Source organism: Aulonocara stuartgranti (assembly GCF_965226115.1).
Source record: "Aulonocara stuartgranti genome assembly, chromosome: 6".
In the NCBI taxonomy this organism is placed as follows: Eukaryota; Metazoa; Chordata; class Actinopteri; order Cichliformes; family Cichlidae; genus Aulonocara; species Aulonocara stuartgranti.
In genome coordinates this window covers 9,543,520-9,565,875 of record NC_138944.1, presented here as the reverse complement: position 1 = coordinate 9,565,875, position 22,356 = coordinate 9,543,520, and the positions used below count along the sequence as shown (strand labels likewise).

Genomic DNA, 22,356 nt, shown 5'->3' with positions numbered 1-22,356 from the left:
CAGTGCTTATTACCTTGGGAACAAAACAGGTGTGGCTTGCCTGGTTTGGCTCTTTTTTTCAAAAATTATGCTACAAAATTAATGAGGTCCCATCACCTGACAGAACAGTTTTAACTGTATAACTAACTTGAGGCACATGTTGATGGGTGTGGCTGTTTTACAATTTACACAACGTTCTGCAATAATAAAGATACTGGTGTCCTTATGCACAATAATATCAAACAACGGAATACAGAATAATATTGAATGAAATAATGACAATATTCAGCATGAATTGAAGCCAGTTGTAAAATTTGGATACCTTACAAATGCAGTAAATACTTAATCCTACTTTCTCCTTTTTATGATTGCACAAAATGCATATCTGTGTGAACACTTGGGCTGAACACCCATTTTAGGTAATGCTCCTCCCTTTGTGCCTGCATGACACCACCCACACTGAAGGCAGCAGCAGCTTTTTGCAGCATAAAAAGGGTCCAGCAGCAGAACTGTGCATCTCAGCCATCTCCGTCTGTTCAAGGCAGTCAGACCACCTGAGCAACCTTCACAATGCTGTCTTTGTCAACATCCAATAGCAGTTATTCTGGGCGCTTTGGAGGTTCAGGCATAGGTGGAGGTGGAGGCAGTGTCCAAAGGATGTATGCTAGAAGCGTGCACGGTGGTGCAGGTGGACACGGAGCAAGAATTTCGGTTTCTGGTGGTGGTGGTGGTTTTGGTTTTTCCAGTGGAGGTGGTGGTGGAGGTTTTGGTAGCGGTGCAGCCTTTGGCGGCGGTTCAGGCTTTGGTGGTGGTGCAGCCTTTGGTGGTGGTGCAGGTTTTGGTGGTGGTGCAGGTTTTGGCGGCGGGGATATCAATGTTGGTGCCAATGAAAAGGCCACCATGCAGAACCTGAATGACCGCCTGGCCTCCTACTTGGAGAAAGTGCGCAAGCTTGAGAAGGCCAACGGTGAACTTGAGCTCAAGATCAGGCAGTTCTTGGAAAATAAGACCTCCCCTTCAGCCCGTGACTACTCAGCTTATGAGGCCACTATTGCTGACCTGCGAGATAAGGTATGTCACATGAGTAGTGAATCTGAATGCTACACCACGTTTTAATTTATTATGAAATGCATGAACTTTAAGAAGTTGCTTTTGAAATATAAGTCAGAATCAGTTGTTTTTAATGTTTGCACAAATATAAAGACATGTAGTAGTTATTTAAAAAATGGTATTTCATAATCACACAGATCCGGGATGCCATTTCTGTCAATGGAGGCATCTTTCTGGCCTGTGAGAATGCAAAACTGGCAGCAGATGACTTCAGAACCAAGTAAGGGATAGTAGTGGTTAAATGCTGTTGAACCTTGTGAATTTTTAATTTACACTAAACAAACACAGAACTGTTGAGATGAAATATCTCATCACTTGTGGCCTTGCAGGTATGAGAACGAGCTTTCTATGCGTACATCAGTAGAGGCAGATATTGCTGAGCTGAAGAGACTATTGGATCAGCTGACACTATGCAGATCTGACCTGGAGATGCAGATAGAAGGCCTCAAGGAGGAGCTCATTTTCCTTAAGAAAAACCACGAGGAGGTCAGTAGAAAACAGTGAACAGTCATTCAAGCAAATTAAAAATGGAACAAATTTATTCAACTGTACAATACAACCAACTCAATTAAAATACTGAACCATTTGTCCACCAGGAAATGGCAGCAATGAGAACCCAGATGAGTGGTCAGATCAATGTGGAGGTGGATGCAGCACCACAACAAGACCTGAACAGTGTTTTGGCTGAGATCCGTGACCAATATGAATCTATAACTGCCAAAAAAAAGAAAGAACTTCAAGCTTGGTTTGATCAAAAGGTAAGACTGAAGAAGATCTGATTTTCAATGCATAGATTGTTGTTCGAAGTTATTTAGTGATATATGAACTTTGCATTGAGTCTCATATCTGTTGCAGTCAGATGAGCTGAGCAAAGAGATGACTGCGAACACAGAAATTCTGCAAACATCCAAAACAGAAATCACTGACCTCCGTCGCACATTGCAAGGCCTGGAGATTGAATTACAGTCACAGTTAAGCATGGTAAATAAAATCATTTGGCTTTATTCGAACTCATTCACTAATCCCAGCTTCAGATTTTTGACAGATTTTCTTTACCCCTTCCTTTCTTCAATAGAAAGCAGGTTTGGAAAACTCTCTGGCTGAAACAGAGGCGCGGTATTCTATGAAGCTTCAAGGCCTCCAGATGCAAGTGACAGGCATGGAGGAACAGTTGATGCAGCTCCGTGCTGATATTGATCGCCAGAGCCAAGAATACAAGATGCTCCTCGACATCAAAACTCGCCTGGAAATGGAGATTGCAGAGTATAGGAGGCTGTTGGATGGAGAGGGCAGGTAAGAAAAATGAAGAATTCAGCCCTTTCACCATAAGCTAGTTCTGCAAATTTAAATCTTAAACTGATTTTAACACCAACTCTGTACTTTTCACAGCATCCAAAGCTCTGGATCTTCCAGCGTCACCAATAAAAAAGTGGTCGTGATCACTGAGGAAGTAAGCAATGGCAAGGTGGTGTCCTCAAGTACCCACACCACCCGTACCTAAACTGTCTCAAACAGCAAACACAGCACAACTTCTGGAGTACACAAATTCCACATCTAAGTCGCTACTACATCCTTCAAATACTAACGTGATGCAATAAAAGGCTCTCAGTTTGCTGACTTGAATTTTGTCTTATTTGTGTTTACTTAATTTCAAATGTCATGATAGTGACAGTTCCACAGTTTTTCATCAACCAAGAAGGTATTTTTAAAAGGTATATTTATATTTCATAAGGTATTTCATGACATTGGTGAATACTAAGATAATATTAGTATTTTGACAATATAAACTTGGCTGAGAATTAAATTAAACATAACAGCAAATATAAAGTTGCAGCCTGAGGCCATCTTGCTAGATAGAAAAGCTAAAAGTAATGATTACTCAGGACTGTGCCTCTTTTCAAAATTTCCATTATGACACATGAGCCTAAGATGTTTTATAGTCTTTAGAAAGAGAGCAATAAAGTAAAACATTTCTGAACCTGTTGAGTACACGATGACACAAAAACATTTAAAAACACGTTACAGTCAGCATTTAGACTTTATTTCATATTTGGAATAGAATAGAATAGAATAGAACAGAATAGAATAATCCTTTAATTGTCCCACAGGGGGAAATTTGGGTGTTACAACAGCCAGAAAGACACATATACAAACAAACAGTACACAAGACAGAACAGAAACATACACATTTTTTACATATTTGCATGAAGGACAATGGTTACCAAAAACTGAGTACCATACTGTTATTAAATTAAATAAAATTAAATACAGATAAGAGGCAATCCCTGGTTATAGTGTGAATCGGTTTATAAAATAGTGCAAGATACAGCGCTGATGTAAACATCTATGATTGTTGGGAGCAGTTCTGATTGTACTGTCTGACAGCTGCAGGGAGGAAGGACCTGCAGAAACGCTCCTTCATGCATCTAGGATGCAGCAGTCTGTCACTGAAGGAGCTCTGCAGTTCAGCAACATCTACATGCATGGGGTGGGAGACTCTGTCCATTAGAGATGTTATTTTGGCCAGAGTCCTTCTGTCTCCCACCACCTGCACAGGGTCCAGGGTGCATCCCAGAACAGAGCTGGCCTTCCTAATGAGTTTATCCAACCTCTTCCTCTCAGCTGCAGATAAACTGCTGCTCCAACATACAACACTGTAAAATATGACAGATGCCACCACAGAGTCATAGAAGCGCTCCCTGTACTCCAAATGACCTCAGCCGCCTCAGCAGGTAGAGTCTGCAATGACCCTTCCTGTAAAGAGCATCGGTGTTGTGGCTCCAGTCTAGCTTATTATTCAGGTGAGCACCCACTATCTCTATAAGAGTCCACTATCTCAATGTCCACTCCCTGGATGTTCACCGGTGTCAGTGTGGTGGGTCTGCATCTCCAGAAATCCACTACCAACTCCTTGGTTTTCCCAGCGTTGATCAGCAGGTGGTTCTGCTGACACCAGTCCACAAAGTCCAGAGTCCACTGTCTGTACTCTGAGTCGTCCTCACCTGTGATGAGGGAAAACGTGTGTATGACATCAAGAATCAACAAGTTTTTGTTCATTAAAATTAATGGATCTTCCCACCCCTAACATATGTGATGTGAGCAAAATGTTCACCATGTGGATTCTGATAGACTTCTCCGTCTCATTACACGTGATTAAAGCTGCATCAACCAACATTTTGCCATTAGGGGGCAGGGAATGTGTGCATCAACACTAGAAGACATTTGTCTAGGTTTTAGAAAGATCATTAAAAATGTAAGGATACTGATAAGCTAAGTGATGTTTTTTTTTTTAAATGTCTCTTTAATATAGCAACCTCTGGGGTAAATGTTTTTGGTTCTGAACAGAAGTTGTCCACTGAGACAAAATGCCCAAAAAACCTAACTTAGTATATCCACAGGTAGGTGAACTCTAAAGAGACACAGTTGTTAAAGCGTGTAAGCAAACAATGTCTGTGCAATCAGAAGAAACAACATTATTATTATCATTGAATCTCTTTACTATAAACCGATCATTATGTCACTCCATCATTAACCCTCTCAAGGCAGGCGTTGCCGATTTGCAACAGTTAAAAACTAACAACCTGATTACCCCACATACATATTTTATGAGTTTTTTTTACTCAGAAGTACCACTGCAGGACTTGGTTGTGCATTAGCAACAAAAAGTTTAATTTGAGCCTGAGAGGGTTAACCCACTCTTTCCTGGCACTCCCTGTACCTACACCAGGCAGAAACTATTATTATACTCTGCAATTTTACTTCTAAGTTTATAAGAAGTAAAAAAAGCCTTGAGGCGACTTTTGTTGTGATTTGGCGCTATATAAATAAAATTGAATTGAAATTGAATTGAATTAATCAAGCTTTGTAGAGATGGGGTTGAGAATTTGTTTAGTACCTGCTCTAAACTAATTTTAACAGCTTGTTATTTTTTTCCTTGTACTTGTCTTCAGGAGAGATAAATTTATTTTTTGTCAGAAGAAGTGTCTCATATGTATAAAGGTTGTTTAGTTTGAGCTTACAGTTTTTTGGTACTCACTGAATTTGATTAACCAGGGGTTTAAGGAACAAGAAAAGACTTTACATTACATAAAACCCTATTTTGTCCACATTTATGATAAAATATGTTGGTAGTCAACATAGACTGAATGTAAAAAGACACTGATTTGTGAACCCCTGTTTTAAAGCCTAAATGTCTGTCTCTCTCACTGCATTTTTCACTCCTGACAGCTGGGATGGGTTCCAGTCCCATTACCCCACAACCCTGAATTGGAGAAGTGGTTGAGAAAATTGATGGAATTTCATTAAAATACTTCAACAGGCACCAACACAACATACATGACTTTGAGTGACTCAAATTTGCCGAGGCAAAGCTTAACAGACTGCTAACAGCTACAGCCACGTCAAAGTTTCCCAGCTGTCAGTCATAACCTCAAAGCCTGTCTGCTTAAATTAAAGCATTATTACAATTTAAAAGGGTGGCTTCTTAATAAAACCAACCCCTTTAAATTGTTACGAAAGGAGATTGGCTACAGAAAAGGGGCTTAAATTCACCTTAAAGCTGCAAAATTGACAGTTATTTCTGGTTTTTCATGTCATACATATGTTAAATAAAACCACACTGACTAATGCCACATGCACATCTACTATAAAGTGACAAAAGAGATGAAAACCTACATAATAATTTTACATTTATGTAGACGCCACACATGAAACTTTAATTCAACTGCATGATCTTTATTTTTTGATCATTCATCCCATATTCCACGAGCTTCTATCTATTCATCCCTAAGTTGACCCAGATTATCAACGGTCTCGTTGGTCTGCACCACCCTTCCATCCACAATTTTCTCCACCACTGTGATGACCTTTTTGACCACTAAAGAAAAGAAGAGAAAAAACAAACATGATAAATTCTCAAGACATTTCTTAAAACTGTATCTAATGTAAATTTATGATATAATTTGGACAATTAAAAAAAAATGATACGAATGATACAAAAAAAACCTTTCTTGCCTCTTTTTGAGCTGCAATAAGTGCTGGTGCGGATGGGGGGTGGGAGAGAAATCATTAGTCTGAATCATTCATATCATAAACAATTTCAACAAAATCAACAAACGTAGATTTTTCCCCCTCTGTCTCTAATGTTCTCTCCCCTGACTCATGATTTTCTCATCATATTTTCTCATTTTTCTCCACTGCCTCTTTCTCTTCACTAGGTCTTACCTGTCATCCTCCCCATCCAGCAGCCTCCTGTACTCTGCAATCTCCATCTCCAGCCTGGTCTTGAGATCCAGCAACATGTCATATTTGTGCTTGTTGTCGGTGATACTGCTGTGGATCTGGGAAAGCTGATCCTCCAGGCTTTTGACCATATTCTGAAGGTTTGTTAGCTTCATGGCATAGCGTCCCTGGGTCTCTGCCAGAGTTCCCTCTAGAGATGTTTTCTGTTTGAGTTTCAGAAGAAAATTGTTCAGTGAATAGGCAGTCAGCAATTGTGTGACATACTGCAAACATTCCCGTCATACTTAATGGACAGATAAAATGACATCAGTTCCAGTGACATTAAACTGATGTGTGTTACCATGGTCAAATGGCCCTGCAGTTCAATCTCCAGTCTCTGGAGAGTGTTCCTCAGCTCTGTAATCTCTCTTCGTGTTGTGACCAGAACCTCAGTTTGTGTTTGCACTTCCTGCTCCACTTCTGCAATCTGAGCAGAAACACAACATCATAATATGTTTCACTCCAGTTGAAAGATCACTTCATGGAAATAATAATAATAATAATAATAACTTCACTTCTCACCTTGTTTTGATACCACAATTCGAGCTCTTTGCTGTTCTTTGCAATCACACCCTCGTAGTGCTGCCTGATCTCTGCTATAGCCTCGTTAAGGTCTCGAGAGGGAGAAGCGTCCACGGATACATTAACCTGGCCACCCATCTGAGTCCTCAGTAGAACCACATCCTGCAGAGGTCAAAGGGCAATAAAATTTCACAAAATATTTCACAAAAAAATCACAAATCCTCAAAATAATCTACCTGTTGTTATGATAGTCATGCGTGTTTTTGGCTCTTTAATCTGCATGTGTGTTCATGTGTGTGTGGTGGGTGCGGGTGTTGAACAAACAGAAGCAATGAGGTAATGGAGAAAGAGAAGAATACATGGAAGTGTGCAGAGAGAAGAGGGGCAGCAAAGGGAAAAGGAGAAGGTGGCAGAGCTGTTTATAAAAGCATGAACCTAACACTGCATTTCCTCTGTATTATCAGGGGTAAAACATGGGTCATGTGTGAATTATGAACAGCCAGCCACAAAAGCTTGCAATGAAAAACAGATGTGATCTCATAAGGTTGCCCTCTCAGTAAACTCGCCTCTTCGTGGTTTTTCTTGAGGCTAATGACGTCTTCCTTCAGGGTTTCATACTGAGTCTCCAGATCCAGCCTCAATAGGTTAAGATCATCCGTTAGCTTCCTCAGACCAGCAATGTCTGCTTCCACTGCCAGTCTCATGGCCAGCTCGCTTTCATACCTGAGTGAATTTCACACAAAATGGCAGATGGACAAGTCAGCAGGTTATCACAATCAGAAGCTGTGAGTCAGACATGTGTACATGTGAATGTAGAAGGGTTATAAACATACAGAGGGCACACTCACTTCACTTTAAAATCATCAGCAGCCAGTTTTGCATTGTCAATGTCCAGGATGGTCTTGGCATTGAGCATGGAGGCAATACAAATCTATGAGTGGGCAAAAACACATGGAAACAGTCAGAAAACAATCAAGCTCTTACTTCAGGTAACAACATTTGAGTTCCTCTCTACACCTGTGCTGCTTCTCTGTGTAATTAACATTGTAATATTCAGGACTTAACTTAACTTATGGGTCAGTATCTAAATCTTTGACAATGATGAATGAGCTCATCTAACTGAAAAGTTAGATACCAAAAGATACCTCTTCTGTTACACTTACAATGAACATTGACAAGCAGGAATTGCTCAGGCAGACTCTTATCTGTATCTTTTCTCTTACCTTTTCCTTCAGATCCTCGATGGTGGCGAAGTAACCCGAGTAGTCACGGGAGACCACGTTTCTGCTCTGGTACCACTCCCGGATCAGGTTCTCCAGGTGCTCATTCTCCTTCTCCAGCTTGCGCACCTTATCCAGGTATGACGCCAGACGGTCATTCAGGTTCTGCATGGTGGCCTTCTCATTGGCCCCAACATGGAGGTCGAGACCATCAGCAAGATTCAAGCTTGGTGTTCCACAGCTCATCTGGGATGAAGAGATACGGACTCCACGACCTCCTGCTCCACCATAGACACTCATGGTGTTCTGCTTGAAGCTTCTTGTCCTCATAGACATGTTGAAGGGTCTTGATGTGAACCAAGTAGGATAACTGGAGTTGATCTGCAGCTGAGTGCCTAACTTTGGCATTGTGGTTATATAGTTGCCAAAGTGGGATGGGCCTTGCATACGCTGAAAGGTAAGAATGCAGTTGACAGCTCAACCCCCCCACCCCTCTATGCAATCTCTCCATCACCATGGGTGTGGTGACCAGTGGGCAGGGGTTCATTCACCTCTTTTCAGGTCAAACTTGTGATTCCACATTTTGTTGCAACTCAGTGAAAGCACAGTGATAAGTTGAAAATTCCTTTTTCTAGATAATCCTTTCATCAGTTTGTTTTTTGCCCCCCCCTTTTGTTTGCTTAGATGTTGGTATGAGAAAAACATACATTTCAAAATCCAAATCTGAATACTTTGTTTATCCTAGGGTGGAATTGCATTACACTGAAGTGTGGATATGAAATAAGAATGATATAAACTGCAGTTTGTTAAAATGTTAAATGTCTTGTTAAGTACTCCAGAGTTACAGAGAATGTATAAAACAGTGAAAGTTTAGGTTCTTTTAATCCTAAGAGACTGCAGTGTGTAGCTATCCTGTAAAATAGTCACTCACCCTACTTACTCATAGCAGTGACAAAAATAACACATACCAGCGATAATTTCACCTGTGTGGTACTCTATGTCAGCTGACGTTATTTTTGCCACATAAGCTTCTAGGCAATAGACAAAAGACTGTATTAATTAAAACTTACACAATGTAACTGTAACACAATAAATGAATGGATGTGTTTATATTTTAAGTGATCACACAGACAAGAGCATGCAGCACTTGTCTGTACAAGAAACTCCAAATTTCAGAACAGGAGAAAATACAAAGGGAAGGAAAATCTAGCACAGGGCTGATCCCGCGAGCCACCAGCAGTTCTGTGTTAATTAGCAATTTTAAATCTTGTTTGCTAATTTTTTTTTTAAATAAAAATGACTATTAAAATGTAATATATCTTAGGGTAGGCAAATACACAGCCAGAAGCTCAATTAAGTGATCATGCTAAGCTAAGAGGTTGAACATGGTAAACATTACACCTGCCAAACATTATCTTGTCACCACTGCCATTGTGAGTATGTTAATTTGCTGATGGGGCATCAAGTAAGATCCACAGAGCGAGACACTAAAACACAAACATGTCCTAAGTGGAATGTCTCTGGCATTTTAGAGAAAGTATACCTAATAGAAATTTATGTTTAATTAGCGCTTATAGCTGATTGTCTTATAAAAGTATTAGCAATCTTTTGGGCCCACAACAAGTAGGATACTGATAAATGTAATATGTTTCACTAATTGCATAAACAACTTGCAAAAGTAAGATGTTAACCTATCGAGAATGCGCCAGCTGGTTTTACTGGTTTGTAGTTATCAGGCCATACTCATGAGAGAAAACAATCACCTTGTACCCCCTCCCCCCACCAACCTATCATCATTCAGTCACATAGCCTGGCTGCCTCTCTGCCATCATTTGAGCTCTTCAGCTTCCTCATTCAGCAGTCACACCGATAAGCTGGGAGAGGCCAGAAAAAGGAATGAGTGATGGTTGATTTGCATCTAAGGAATGACAGTCAGTCTCAGTCTGTTTTGCAAGAGAGAAAGTAGCATTAGAAGCACAGAAACTACAAACTATATTTTTTAATAAATAATATTATTATTGATAAGGTGATTCCTGTTTTAAACACTTGACTTAGTAGTCCAATTTTAGACTGTGTTGTTTGTGTGTGTGTTATATCTCCGTTTAGCATCATCAACAAGTGTGACGACCTTTAAAAAAAGCTAATCTTGTTAGTATGCTGGTCTGGAGTATTCAGTTATGTGGTAACAAAATGCTTCAATCTTTCCTTGAGTGAAACTCGCATAAAATTCACCCAAAGCCCTGATTGTGCAAAGCTCAGAGAAACGGTAAAAAACCCCTGAGCTGTCATCAAGACTTTGAAAACTTTTCACATGACTGAGCTCATGTTGATTGACAGCAAAAAACTGTAACTATAAGGTACAAACAATGAGGATACAAGAATACCTTGTTCACATTGCAGTAAATCGTTCAGTTCTTAATGTGTTTTTTTATTCATGTCATCTCATCTAGTTCATGATAGGATATCTTATGTATCATATTTATTCAATTTATTTTGACTGATTTTGAGCAACACAGTCAGTTTTGGAAAGTCAGCCTGCTTTCCCCAAAGCCTCGGGGGCTTAACAGCCATCCAGTGAAGAAGCAACCTGATAGCCTTGGTTGACCTGACGGACAACTTTTCACGTTACCATAATCCTTTCAAAAACTTTTCCTCAGGTCACTGTTGAAAGATCTTTTAGTTCAGTTTAACATGAGAATAATGTCGCACTTCCCGCCAATGCCTTGTGGTGTTACTACAGGTTCACTGATTTGTATATCTGATTGCATATCAAGGCACACTTGCATGCTTTTTAAAAAGTTGAAAAACTTCTTTTTTGAAAATAAGAGTTCATAGATGGTAACAGCAGCTGTTCAACGAGGGTAAATGTAATCGATTTATGGAAGAGTGAATTCCAATGTCACAGCATTATCAGTTTAAATCCCACTGATCCCAAATCTGAGATAGCAATGGATCTAAATGATTATATCGTATGGTTAAATGATCATCCAGTGTTTAAAGGGGTGGGCAAGAGAAGAATTTACAAGATTCAACTTTAGACCAATCCTGACCAAGCATGGGCTCACCACCTTCCATCAGCTCTCCACACCCACTTAATTTTGCTGTTTCAACAAGAAGACCAGGCAGACAGATCAAAAGGAACCCACATTTTGACTTGCAATAAAGATCCAGAGCTCCACTGTGCACCTTTTTTCTTTTTACTCTTCAGCTTCTTTTAGTCATTAAATCAGAAACATTCTGCAGCTGTCATTACATGTTGGATACTCTGTGCATACTTGCGAATGAGCGTGTGCTGAATAGTTACACACTTTGTATGTGACTCTGTGCGTCTCAGGGAAGAGCAAGACTGTGTGCCTGTTTTGTGACGTGATATTCATGTTTTAACTGCAAGATTATCTATTATTAAACTAATAATGTTACAGCATCAATTTCCTTTTATCATTGATTGTATTTATCTATCAGATGCCTCAATAAGAGAGGAAGATGATGACGAACTGTCTTTTGGAAAATTAAGTTTAGCATACCTGCTGCTCTCACTTTACACAACTTTCATGACCCCTTTGGGTGTGGCAGGGTGAGTCACTGAAAACATGCTTAATAATCTACACAGTGAGCAGTTCTGTGTGTGATACAAAAGTGATACCTTTGGATATCGCTAGATGGTGCACTTCTACTGAGAATCTCACCTGTATGCAGGGTGTGGCCCTGTGAGAGTACATTAGCCCAACAAGACCTTATCTGACCTTCTCCTTGTGTCTCTGTGTCTAATCTTTTTATGTTCTATTAGTTTCTTTATATATTAGATGTTTTTAGAATAGACAACAGACCAAGCATGTAAGCAGATGGAAGTTAAATTGTACTTTTCTTTCCTTCATTTTCTGCAGAGGGTAGCTTTAGGTGCACTAAATTAGCTGCACCTACCAAACTCTGAGGTAATTAAGTAGAATCCAGAAAGTGCTTGTAGTACTTTGAGAAGAGAAGAAGCTCCCCTTTAAAACATTGAACAGTGGCTTCACTGCTGGAATGAACCATGGTGGGTCAACACACTTCAGTTTGCTCAAACTACTGTTGATGAATGGACATGAGTGAGTCTATGCACAGCTGATGATTTACTGCATGATGAGAGAGGGAATATAAACCGAGCACACAAAATCCACCATATAGATATACACACAGGTTGGTACACTCACACTTTGAATTTTCAGTCAATAAATTAGCCCAGGACCTTTGTCAGAAATATTGCTGATGGTGTGGTACAGACCTGATAGTTAAAGTGTATCTGATAATGTCTGTGGAAGGGTGTGGTACATTTAGAGACTTTAAGGACTGTGTTGCTCCATACAGACTGTGATTCATACTTTCTCTGCAATGAGCTCCACTCCCTACTGTTTGTGCATTGTATATCTGTAACCAAGACGGAGTTGCATTCATAGCTAGACATTGAGGATGTTTTATTTATTTCTTTATTTGTTCATATAACTTGGGAGCTCCCTAATAGATGATAGATCCAGACAAACATGCAATGACACTGTTCTCATTAATTACTGAGTTAATATTGACACACTCTGGTGCAGTAAGGCTGCACAGTATATCCTGCACAAATACCTTGAATTATTAAATTTGTATTCCCTGAAAACAACTGCACACCAGATGCTGAAACTAATAAGAATTACTTAATTACAGCTTTACTTTTGTTTTCAACCATGTCTTTTGTCCCATTGCTTTAGTTGTATTGCCAGCATCAGCATGGTAACATGACAATAATGAGCCTATCACAGACACTGTTTATTGTATTTGTCTGTGTTTACTGAGCAACCTCGACCTGAACAATGTTCCATTGATTAAGTGCCAAAAATCGCACTTCCTATCGTGGCCACTTGAGGTTAATTTAGAATGCCAACATGTGCTGAAATGCTCGAATTATGGCTTTCTGTCTGGCCAGTGCACTAATATCCTGTTGGCAAGCGAAACTGGAGTATTTGCATTCATGCAGGTCCAAATAGTACTTTTAATAGATGCACCGATACAGATTTCCGCATTTTGCCAACAAAGTTAGCTGAATCATCTAACACTTTCCTCTCTTCTGTTAAACTAAACTGCATCTTTACACACCAACGGGTGACATAACTGTGATCTATTAACCTTCCATGCATATCTTTACCTGTTAGTGTAGATGCCAGTTATCACAAATCACAAGGTGCAGCTGAATTTGATTAGTTTTGCTCTTAAATCAAAATACTGGACAAGTGAACATTTTGTTAAAACAGTGCTAAATGATTTCAGCAGTTCACATGACCTGGCCAGTTTGAAGAAGTCCCCGTGTCTGACACATGCATGTGTAAGTCCATCACTTGAGAGAATACAAGAGGATACACCATAATTCTGTTGTTAACGTTGCAGTTTGTCTACAGCGTGTTGTAAAAACCAACTCCGATGAATAAAATGCTTTGCAGGTATCAAATACAAGAGATGTGTTAAAAAACGAGTGTGATGAGATACATTTGATCTGGTGTAATCTACAAATAAAAAGGCAATAATTAAACTTTATTTGGTTCATGTGTGCAATAGATTTCAAGAGGCAATAAAAAAGAATAAAATGGCACTGATATGATATAATGTGCCAATTATTAATAAAGAAAGTAGCCTGGTTGTGAAAGACATGGGAACACCAGCCAACTGTCATTCTCATTGTACAACGAAACTGACGGCAAGGACACTTTGCTCGGTTATGTTCAGATAAAGGAATCCAAACCATCCAGAACACTGCAGAATACAATAGATAAGGTTCAGGTATACACAGTGACGCATGCACACTGCCATCCTTGTAGTTGCTATGCTACAAACAGTCTTCCAAATAGTGGAGTATTTTGATGTTTTGAGTCTACGGTAACTTTGAGGAGAACAGTGGGCTTCCTCTCATGTTCTTAGGTTGTGACTCTTTTTGTTTTAACATTGAATAGAAACCATCTCATTAGTCCTTACAGCTGAGAAAAGGAAACTGAACACAATGAATGGAGCACTTTATTGTTCCCCCTGTTACTGTTAGCTGCAAGTTTGCTTCACTATGCAGTCATTATTTGTGGTTTATTTTAGATGTAAGGACTTAAAACATGGGTAATGAATTTTAGTCTAAGAGCCACATACAGCTCAAATTGAGTTAATCTTGATCGGACTATTATTTTAAAAATAAGCATTTAAAAAAAAGTGCAATTTCATATCAGTCAGTCTACATTATTAAAACGAAATGCAACTGTGGGACCTCAATGAAAGACTGTAACATAGCCAGAAAACAGATTTTCATTCAGACGAATAAAATGAAGTTCAAGACTGCAGGTAGTAGAGTGCATTGTTGTTTCATGAACTTTTATCATGATATACACAGAAGAAAGAAAAGCAATACTGTGATAGAAAAATAGTCACAAAAGCTGTCAAGCAAGTCATGAAACAGAGTGTTATCTGAACAGGCTGCAGGTTGTAAACAGTCTTTATCAGATGATCTTATCTTCATGTTGACTTCTTGGCAAGTAAGCAGTAAGCCAATTTGCCTGAGGGTTTTGAAGTAGGTGGAGGTGGAGTAATATTTTTACTGGATGAGATAGTAAATTACTCAGTATGAATAAAAGCATCATAAAGGACACGGTCAGACACCTTAGGATTGCCACAAAGGTAGAAGGGGCGGCTAACAGGATTTAAATGATTTAGCTTTATCTATTAGGCCACTGATGGAGGACTCTGGAGGATGTCTGCTGAGAAGGTGATTGGCTGCAGACTCCCATCTTTGCAGGACCTGTACACCTCCAGGACATTGCGGCGTGCAGCTCGGATCTCAGCTGACCCTTCTCACCCTGGACACAGTCTGTTTGACCTGCTCCTCCGGTCCATTCGCACCAGAACCTCTCGCCATAAGAACAGTTTCTTCCCCTCTGCTGTTGGACACATGAACAATAACCATATGACTGTTCCCACCACTAACACATGACCCTACGCTGTGTTCACTGCATCATTCCATGTTTGGCACTGATCACCACCTGCACTCATGTATATATCTTTCAACGTAGCACTCTTAATTCTTATTCTCATGTATATATCTCATGTATATCTCATGCACATATGTAGCACTTTTAATTCTTATCCCTACTTTTATTTTTTTCCATGTCTATTTAAGTGCTATTTATGACACTATGTTTGCACTGAAGCACCGCAGCAATTTCCTAATGTTGTAAACCTGCTCAACATTTGGCAATAAACCCCATTCTGATTCTGATTCTGATGTTTTAGTAAACATTGAGCATAGACTTTGTTCTCAATCATCATCAGCTTGATAACAAAAAGCTCATCAATTTGAGTTTGAAGCTCAGGTCTGAAGACATTGTCGTCACATGCATCACATCACCGTAGTGAATACATTGTAACTGAAGGTTGCATTGATATTTAAATAAAAATGGACATTAAGAAGAAAGGTGTCTGTGTGAGTCGCCTGTCATGGAGATTATAACCTGCTGTGAATACATGAGTCATAATTTGGTTTTAGTGAAAACACCCAGCTTGATTGACCAACCCAAGTCAGACATGAGGTCAACCACTCTGTTTTAACACGTTTCTAAAGTGTACTCATCTGTTTTGGTAATGAATCTGCCCGTACCTGCATATTTCTCAGCACCTGTGCCAGGTTTGATTCATGCTTTATCGGTTACAATGCCAGGAAGTCTCAGTTTAAAAATCTTTTTTCCAAGTGTTGTTTAGACAGCATGTTGTGTATAAGATCAGAGCTCATGAGAAACCTAGCACCAACTCCCCCAGGGTTTGGTGCATTTTTTCCCCTTTGAGCTTCCAGTGGGAGTTTTTTTACATACTCACTGTGAGGATATTAGTTTAGAGGAATTATCTTTCATTCACTGTTTTCATAATATGAGTGCTGGCACGCCCGCTGAGACGCTACATATTAAAGGTGATTAAGGGTTATACAAATAGACTAGACATGTCTTTATCTCCACTCAAGTCAAGGGAAAACTGTAACTCACAGACACTTAAAGACCGTAAAAGGCTATAATAAACACCTAGTCTTTAACACTTAACAAAAACAAACTTATTTCAGCTACACAAAGGCTTATTTTTCTTAAATGGTGTTTTGGAAAAACAAAGTAGAACTGATAAGGAGATGAACTGATCTGCAGGATTAAATCTTAGCTGTTTTTAAAAGAATATGAAATACTGATTGCTTCATCAACCTGATGACGCAGAAGCATTCTGTTACTCATAAATACACATTGTTTCGTTGTTGTAATGACCCTCAGGGCTTTATTCAGACCTTCACAAGACAGTGACAGAGAGAACACTAACTTTAGTGTAACCACACCTTTGAATGTTAAGTTTGTCTAAATGTCTGTGCCTGACCCCACCCTTTGCATACAGGCTCTTAAAAAATAATCTATTTCCTTTAAAAGGACAAAAAAACCATCATACATGAGGAATGCTTTAACCTAAGTGCAAAAATGATTTGGAGATGGGGGCAAAGCGGACATTTTAAAATGTATGTTTTTATTGTTTATCCTTTTGGGATACGCACAGACATGCACAGTTGGGATCTTGGGCGTGCCGACCAGGCCTTTAACTCAGACGTGAAGCATACACATTAAGATGCTGTCAAACTGATGGAAACAAGTGCACATTTGGAAGGTGCTTTATGCTTTAGGTTTTGCAGGACACTTATACTTTCTAAAAAGACCATTGCAGTTTCTTACACATGTGCACTTTAAATATAAATATGCACTCTAAGCAGAAAGCTACTGCTAGCTGCTTGACTTTGACCATGCATAGTTACTGCTGGTTGCCTAGCAGCTTTCCTGCACTCTGGCCCACAATTATATCTTTATAAATGTCATAAGTAGAATTTATAGTAAGATGCACGTTTCACTCCAATGCGCCTAATAAATTGTGCAATACTGATTCATTTCAAGATTTTAAGTAAGAGGGACTGATAGCTCTGTGGCTAGTTCTGGTCATGTGACCCGTGTCTTGCAGGCATTAACAACCCATCGAGATTTTTTTGCATCATATTTTGGGCATAGGCATGAAAGTGGCATTGCCGCGCTCGTCAAATAACATGACAAAAGTAAAAAAAGTAAATTAAAGCAAAGGTGAGTTCTAGTTTGAAGGTTAAAATGAGTATTAAGAGCTTCTAACGGTACAGATGTAGTCTAGACAAAAATCTGTATCTGTAATTTTTTAAGTAGCTTGTGTAACCCAGCTAAATATAGAGTGGCCAGATTCTGCCCCTTAAACAAAGTACAAAAGAAGCATGATTTACTTTTCCCTCTGACTGTAAACTGATCCCCCTGTGCCTCTTTCGTCTCCCCCAGCTGACACCAGATGCTAGAGCACAGAAACTGGCCAGAGCCCAACACTGAGATAACGACAACGCACACATGTGTGCACACTGAACCACCCACACATTCATGTGCTAACACATAAGTTGCTTGCACAATTTGTTGGGGCTCTGTGTCATCGCTCAAGAACTGTGACACAGTCCAAAACCAACAAAAAGAGCGGACACACACACGCAAACACACACGTACGCACGCACGCACGCACACACGCACGCACACACGCGCGTGCACACGCACACAGGATACAAGACTGAGGGGGGATGTTGTGTGTGATAATAGTGAACAATGGGTGCTGATGTATTCTCTTGACTGAAAAGACAGAAAACAATGTTAGTTAGTGGGTCAAGGCTGGTTTAATGCATTCAGCACCCAGTAACACATTTATTTATTACACATTCTTTTTATCTAACTGAGAGCCATCACAGTGACAAATTAACATGTTACTGAAAAACATTGGTCATAAATTAAATTAAATAGTCCACAATCATTTATTATTCTTTTTTGCCTTTAGAAAATAGCTGTTTAAAAACTTTACCTGTTCGGTATAGACAAATGCATGGCGTTACAGCAAAGTCTTTTGCAAACAGAAGATTAATCAAATTGTTCATCTGTAAAAAGCACTGTAAGGTTAAAGGCTGTGAGATTAAATGCTTCATTTGGACTAACTCTACTACAGCTTGATTTTATCATCAGTGAATTTTAAAGTGAAAGAGACTCATGGAAACTTTTGTTTTTGCAAAGTGCTCATATGAATGTTGACCTATGGTGGAACATTCATATGAGCACTTTGCAAAAACATCAAATCTGGAGCCTTTCCATTTACAGTGAGATACCAAATGGGTGGTGTGATCATGACTATACCGGCAGGTATTTATAAAAGCATACACAAAAAGTATTAATACAAAAACGCACAAAGATATGCACACATACATACGGTACTAACAGTCCTCACACACACACACACGCACGCACGCACGCACGCGCGCACGCACACACACACATTCCATAAGAGTTCCCTCACAGGGGTGTGCAGAAACCAAACCCTGGTCCTTAACAGAAAACAAATGTCGCTTTAAAGCTGTAACAGAAAACTCCCTGCCCAGTTCTCCACCTTGCCCCTCCCATTCAGGCCCGCCCCACACCAGCAGCACTATATCAACAGCCTGCCTCTCTCTATCAAACCCCAGAGTCCTGCCGCAGTCTACAGCTGTGTAACGGTTCTTTCTTTTTAGCGTCCTCTCTTGACCAGCAGACAGCCATCATGTCTATCATCAGACAAAGCCGCACTTTCACATCAAGTGCTGCTCCCCAGAAGGCCCATAGTGTGTCTGGGTTCAGCCTCAGATCAACACCTCGCATCTCTGCTTCCAGTGCACGTTTTGTGTCCTCATCAGGAGGCATGGGGATGGGTGGCGGCATGGGGATGGGTGGCGGCCTGGGCATGGGTGGCGGTGGCTTTGACCTGTCAAGCGCCCTGGACCAGGGAACAGTGCGCCTGAACGAGAAGGCCACCATGCAGAACCTGAATGATCGTCTGGCCTCCTACCTGGAGAAGGTCCGCTCTCTGGAGGCAGCCAATGCCAAGCTGGAGAAACAGATCAGAGAGTACTATGAGAAGAAGGGACCAGCAGCTGAGAAGGACTACAGCAAGTACTGGGACATCATCAACGGCCTGAAGGACAAGGTATGTGTGTACCAGCTTAACTGCTTAAATACCAGAAAATTCAAATATCTGTTGTGCTGTAAATGGTTAACAAGGAAGCATTTCAAAAATCAACATACATGATAGGCATAATGACAGACTGCATAATCTATTGTGCTACTGAATACTTGGTGTTTTAGTGGACAGTTAACAAATATGTATTAATTCCAAAATCTCAAATTAAGCAAGGAAAACTGACACATTTTGAGTGACACTGTGCGTGATCATTTAGTATAGCTGCAACACTTCAGACGGTGTTGCAGCACAGAGGAACTGCATGTTAACAGTTAACATAAGTATGCAAAGCTAGCAACAGATCAAAATCAAAACCAGCCTAAGCTAACTAATGTATAGTGATGTAACCAAAACTAACTCACAATGTTGTTCTTCTCTTAAGATCCATGCCGCCACAATGGAAAATGCCAACATCCTGCTCCAGATTGATAACTCCAAACTGGCTGCTGATGACTTCAAGACCAAGTAAGCAAGAACTGTTATAATTTTGTGGACTGACTGTCCTTGTAAGATTAAACACAATGGCTTAAAGTGGCTGTTGTCTCATATCAATGTTCTCTACTTTAAAAAAATGATTAGATTCGAGCATGAGCTGATGATGCGCCAGTCAGTTGAGGCTGACATTGCCAACCTCCGCCGCCTGCTCGACCAGACCACCCTGACAAAGGCTGACCTGGAGATGCAGATCGAAGGCCTGCAAGATGAGCTGGCCTACCTGAAGAAAAATCATGCAGAGGTGATTTATAGATATCTTGAATTTACAAGCCATCAGTTATATACAAACTGCTAGATGAATCATCTATTCTGTAGAGCTGAATAAACTGAAACAATCAAACAGATCTAAATCCCTCTTTTTCTCTGTTTGTTCAGGAGCTGGCAGCACTGCGTTCTCAGCTTACAGGCAATGTCAACGTAGAGGTAGATGCCGCACCTCAGCAAGACCTGAACAAAGTTCTGGAGGAGATCCGTGCACAGTATGAAGCAATTACCGATAAACATCGTCGCGATCAGGAATCCTGGTTTAATGACAAGGTAAAAAGATTTTCACATAAACAAAGTCATTATATCCCACACATTGCAAATGACTAGGTTTAGGCCTGCAGCAGTCTATCCTGTAATTAAATACAATCTCTGAAGCCAAGATGAGTAACTACTATCATCTAACTTTGTCTTTATCTCCTGCTTTAGTCGGCAACCCTGACAAAAGAGATAACCATCCACACAGAGACAATCCAGACGTCCAAGACAGAGATCAGTGACCTACGGCGCACACTGCAGGGCTTGGAGATTGAGCTGCAGTCTCAGCTTAGTATGGTAAGAAAAACATGAAACCCCAAACCATCTATTCACATCTCACTGATATTGCCTTATATGATCAAAATCCCCACATTGCTGTCTTGTGTAAAAGAAATGAAGAAAGGGACGATGACAGAGGGTGTGGAGCAGAGGGGAGGGCAGGAAAGGAAGGGTTTTTTTGCAAGAATGAAGAATGAGAGAGAGCGAGTGAGCGAGATAAGAATGATTGGAGCAGTGAAGGAAGGAGGGAGGGCCTCATGGTCAGGAAAACATTTCACAGACATCTGTCCAGATTCTGGGAGACATAAAAGAGTTTAAAGAAAGCTGAAGGAATGCTGAACTGGATGGCTCAGAAGCTGTACTCCCACAGATTATCTGTGCTCAGCTGGAGTTAGTCACTGAACACTCCCTGCAACAAACACACTCAGGGAGAAAAAGACACATGCACTTAAATGCATTTGCCTTTTATACTTTCATAAAGAGAGATAAAACAGTATAGAAAAACATATATACCTAAGAACAAATATACCTAACACACTGAATTGTTTGCACGTACAGATAACATGATTTAGGCATCACCACTTGTGTGCCCTAATTCTGCTTTTCCTCCCACTTTAACAGAAAGGGGCTTTGGAGAACACGTTAGCAGAGACAGAGGCTCGATACAGCGCCATGCTCGCCGGCTTCCAGAACCAAATCAACATGCTTGAAGCAGAGCTAGCCAACGTTCGTGCCAGCATTGAGCAACAGGGCCAGGACTACAAGATGCTTCTGGATATCAAGTCAAGGCTGGAGCAGGAAATTGCAACCTACAGGAGCCTGTTGGAATCAGAAGAGTCCAGATAGACACAGGTGAATGTGCTTTTGAGACTCCTTACGTGAAAATGCACTCATTTCTTGCACTGTACTTCTTTTCTCACTGTTAGACCAATTAGTACAGGTAAGTAATGTCTTATTTAACAAATACCACGAAGACTTGATGGGTTCCTGTAATAAAAGCTAGAAGCACAGCATAAAATTTTTTTTCTTCTTTTAACAGGGGGCTGAAGTACCACAGTCACAACCACCACTGTGTGCACTTCCAGCTAGGAGCTCCAGCTGGCAGGACAAGCTGTTCTTAGACACACGCACACTCACACACACACACATACTCCCACAAATAAAAGATTTTAAATGAGAGGAAACTGTACTGAAAAATGTTGGAAAAAAAAACTGTTTAAGAGTTCACGATCCAAGTTTGCAAATCAGAAGACGAAATTCCTGATGTACTGTGTGTGTTTGTGTGTGTGGTGTCTCTGAAAAATAAATCTGCCAGTGAATATAAGAGTTGTGTTGTTTTTGTCACTTTACTGATCTTTCAGAACATACTCAGGGTACTCATTTTTCCCCCTCCATAACATTGCTCTGTTTATGCAGTTGCAATGGCAACCGATAACTTCTGGGAGGTGGGATATGGGCTTGTGGAAATCTGTGTTACGTAACAGCACTGCTTTCAGGAAAGGGTGAACAATGGTTAACAGCTCAGTGTGGAAAGCACTGGGACTTAGAGGAGAAGCCGGGCAGAAATCTATGGCAAACTTGATGTTAGAAAAATTCAAACATGACAAGAAACTCAAATGAAGCAAATGATCCCAAGTCTTACTCAGAGAAAGACACACCCAGATGGTTGACTAATCCTTGCCCCATGTGGGTTTTCAAAAGTTTTTATATGAAGTCTGTGTAACTACTGTCACCTGGAAACAAGAACACACACCGGCCAGGACAGAAACACAGAGTGGAAATACAAACAGCCTTTAACTGAACAAAGAGAGTCATTGTGCAAACACTGTGCTATCAGTACTGAACT

General features: G+C 40.3%; 2 protein-coding genes across 2 annotated transcripts; one reads left to right on the top strand and one right to left on the bottom strand.

Moving 5' to 3' along the window:
• The first annotated feature begins 480 nt into the window (after positions 1-480).
• On the top strand, positions 481-21,834 carry LOC309708793 (uncharacterized protein). The gene is made up of 17 exons (XM_082537082.1): positions 481-1,050; positions 1,227-1,309; positions 1,419-1,575; positions 1,686-1,847; positions 1,945-2,070; positions 2,165-2,382; positions 2,479-2,587; positions 6,306-6,470; positions 8,127-8,249; positions 8,404-8,472; positions 18,585-19,181; positions 19,597-19,679; positions 19,794-19,950; positions 20,085-20,246; positions 20,403-20,528; positions 21,132-21,362; positions 21,550-21,834. The coding sequence occupies exons 1-16, from the start codon at positions 550-552 to the stop codon at positions 21,354-21,356; spliced, it is 3,063 nt and encodes a 1,020-aa protein (XP_082393208.1). The 5' UTR covers positions 481-549; the 3' UTR covers positions 21,357-21,362; positions 21,550-21,834.
• Positions 6,309-10,436, bottom strand: krt98 (keratin 98; the record flags this gene model as incomplete). The annotated part of the gene is made up of 6 exons (XM_082536783.1): positions 8,115-10,436; positions 7,740-7,822; positions 7,458-7,614; positions 6,892-7,053; positions 6,671-6,796; positions 6,309-6,533 (listed from the first exon to the last, which is right to left on the bottom strand). Exons 1-6 carry the CDS (start codon positions 8,556-8,558, stop codon positions 6,309-6,311), a joined length of 1,197 nt encoding a protein of 398 aa, XP_082392909.1. The 5' UTR covers positions 8,559-10,436.
• Positions 21,835-22,356: the final 522 nt, after the last annotated feature.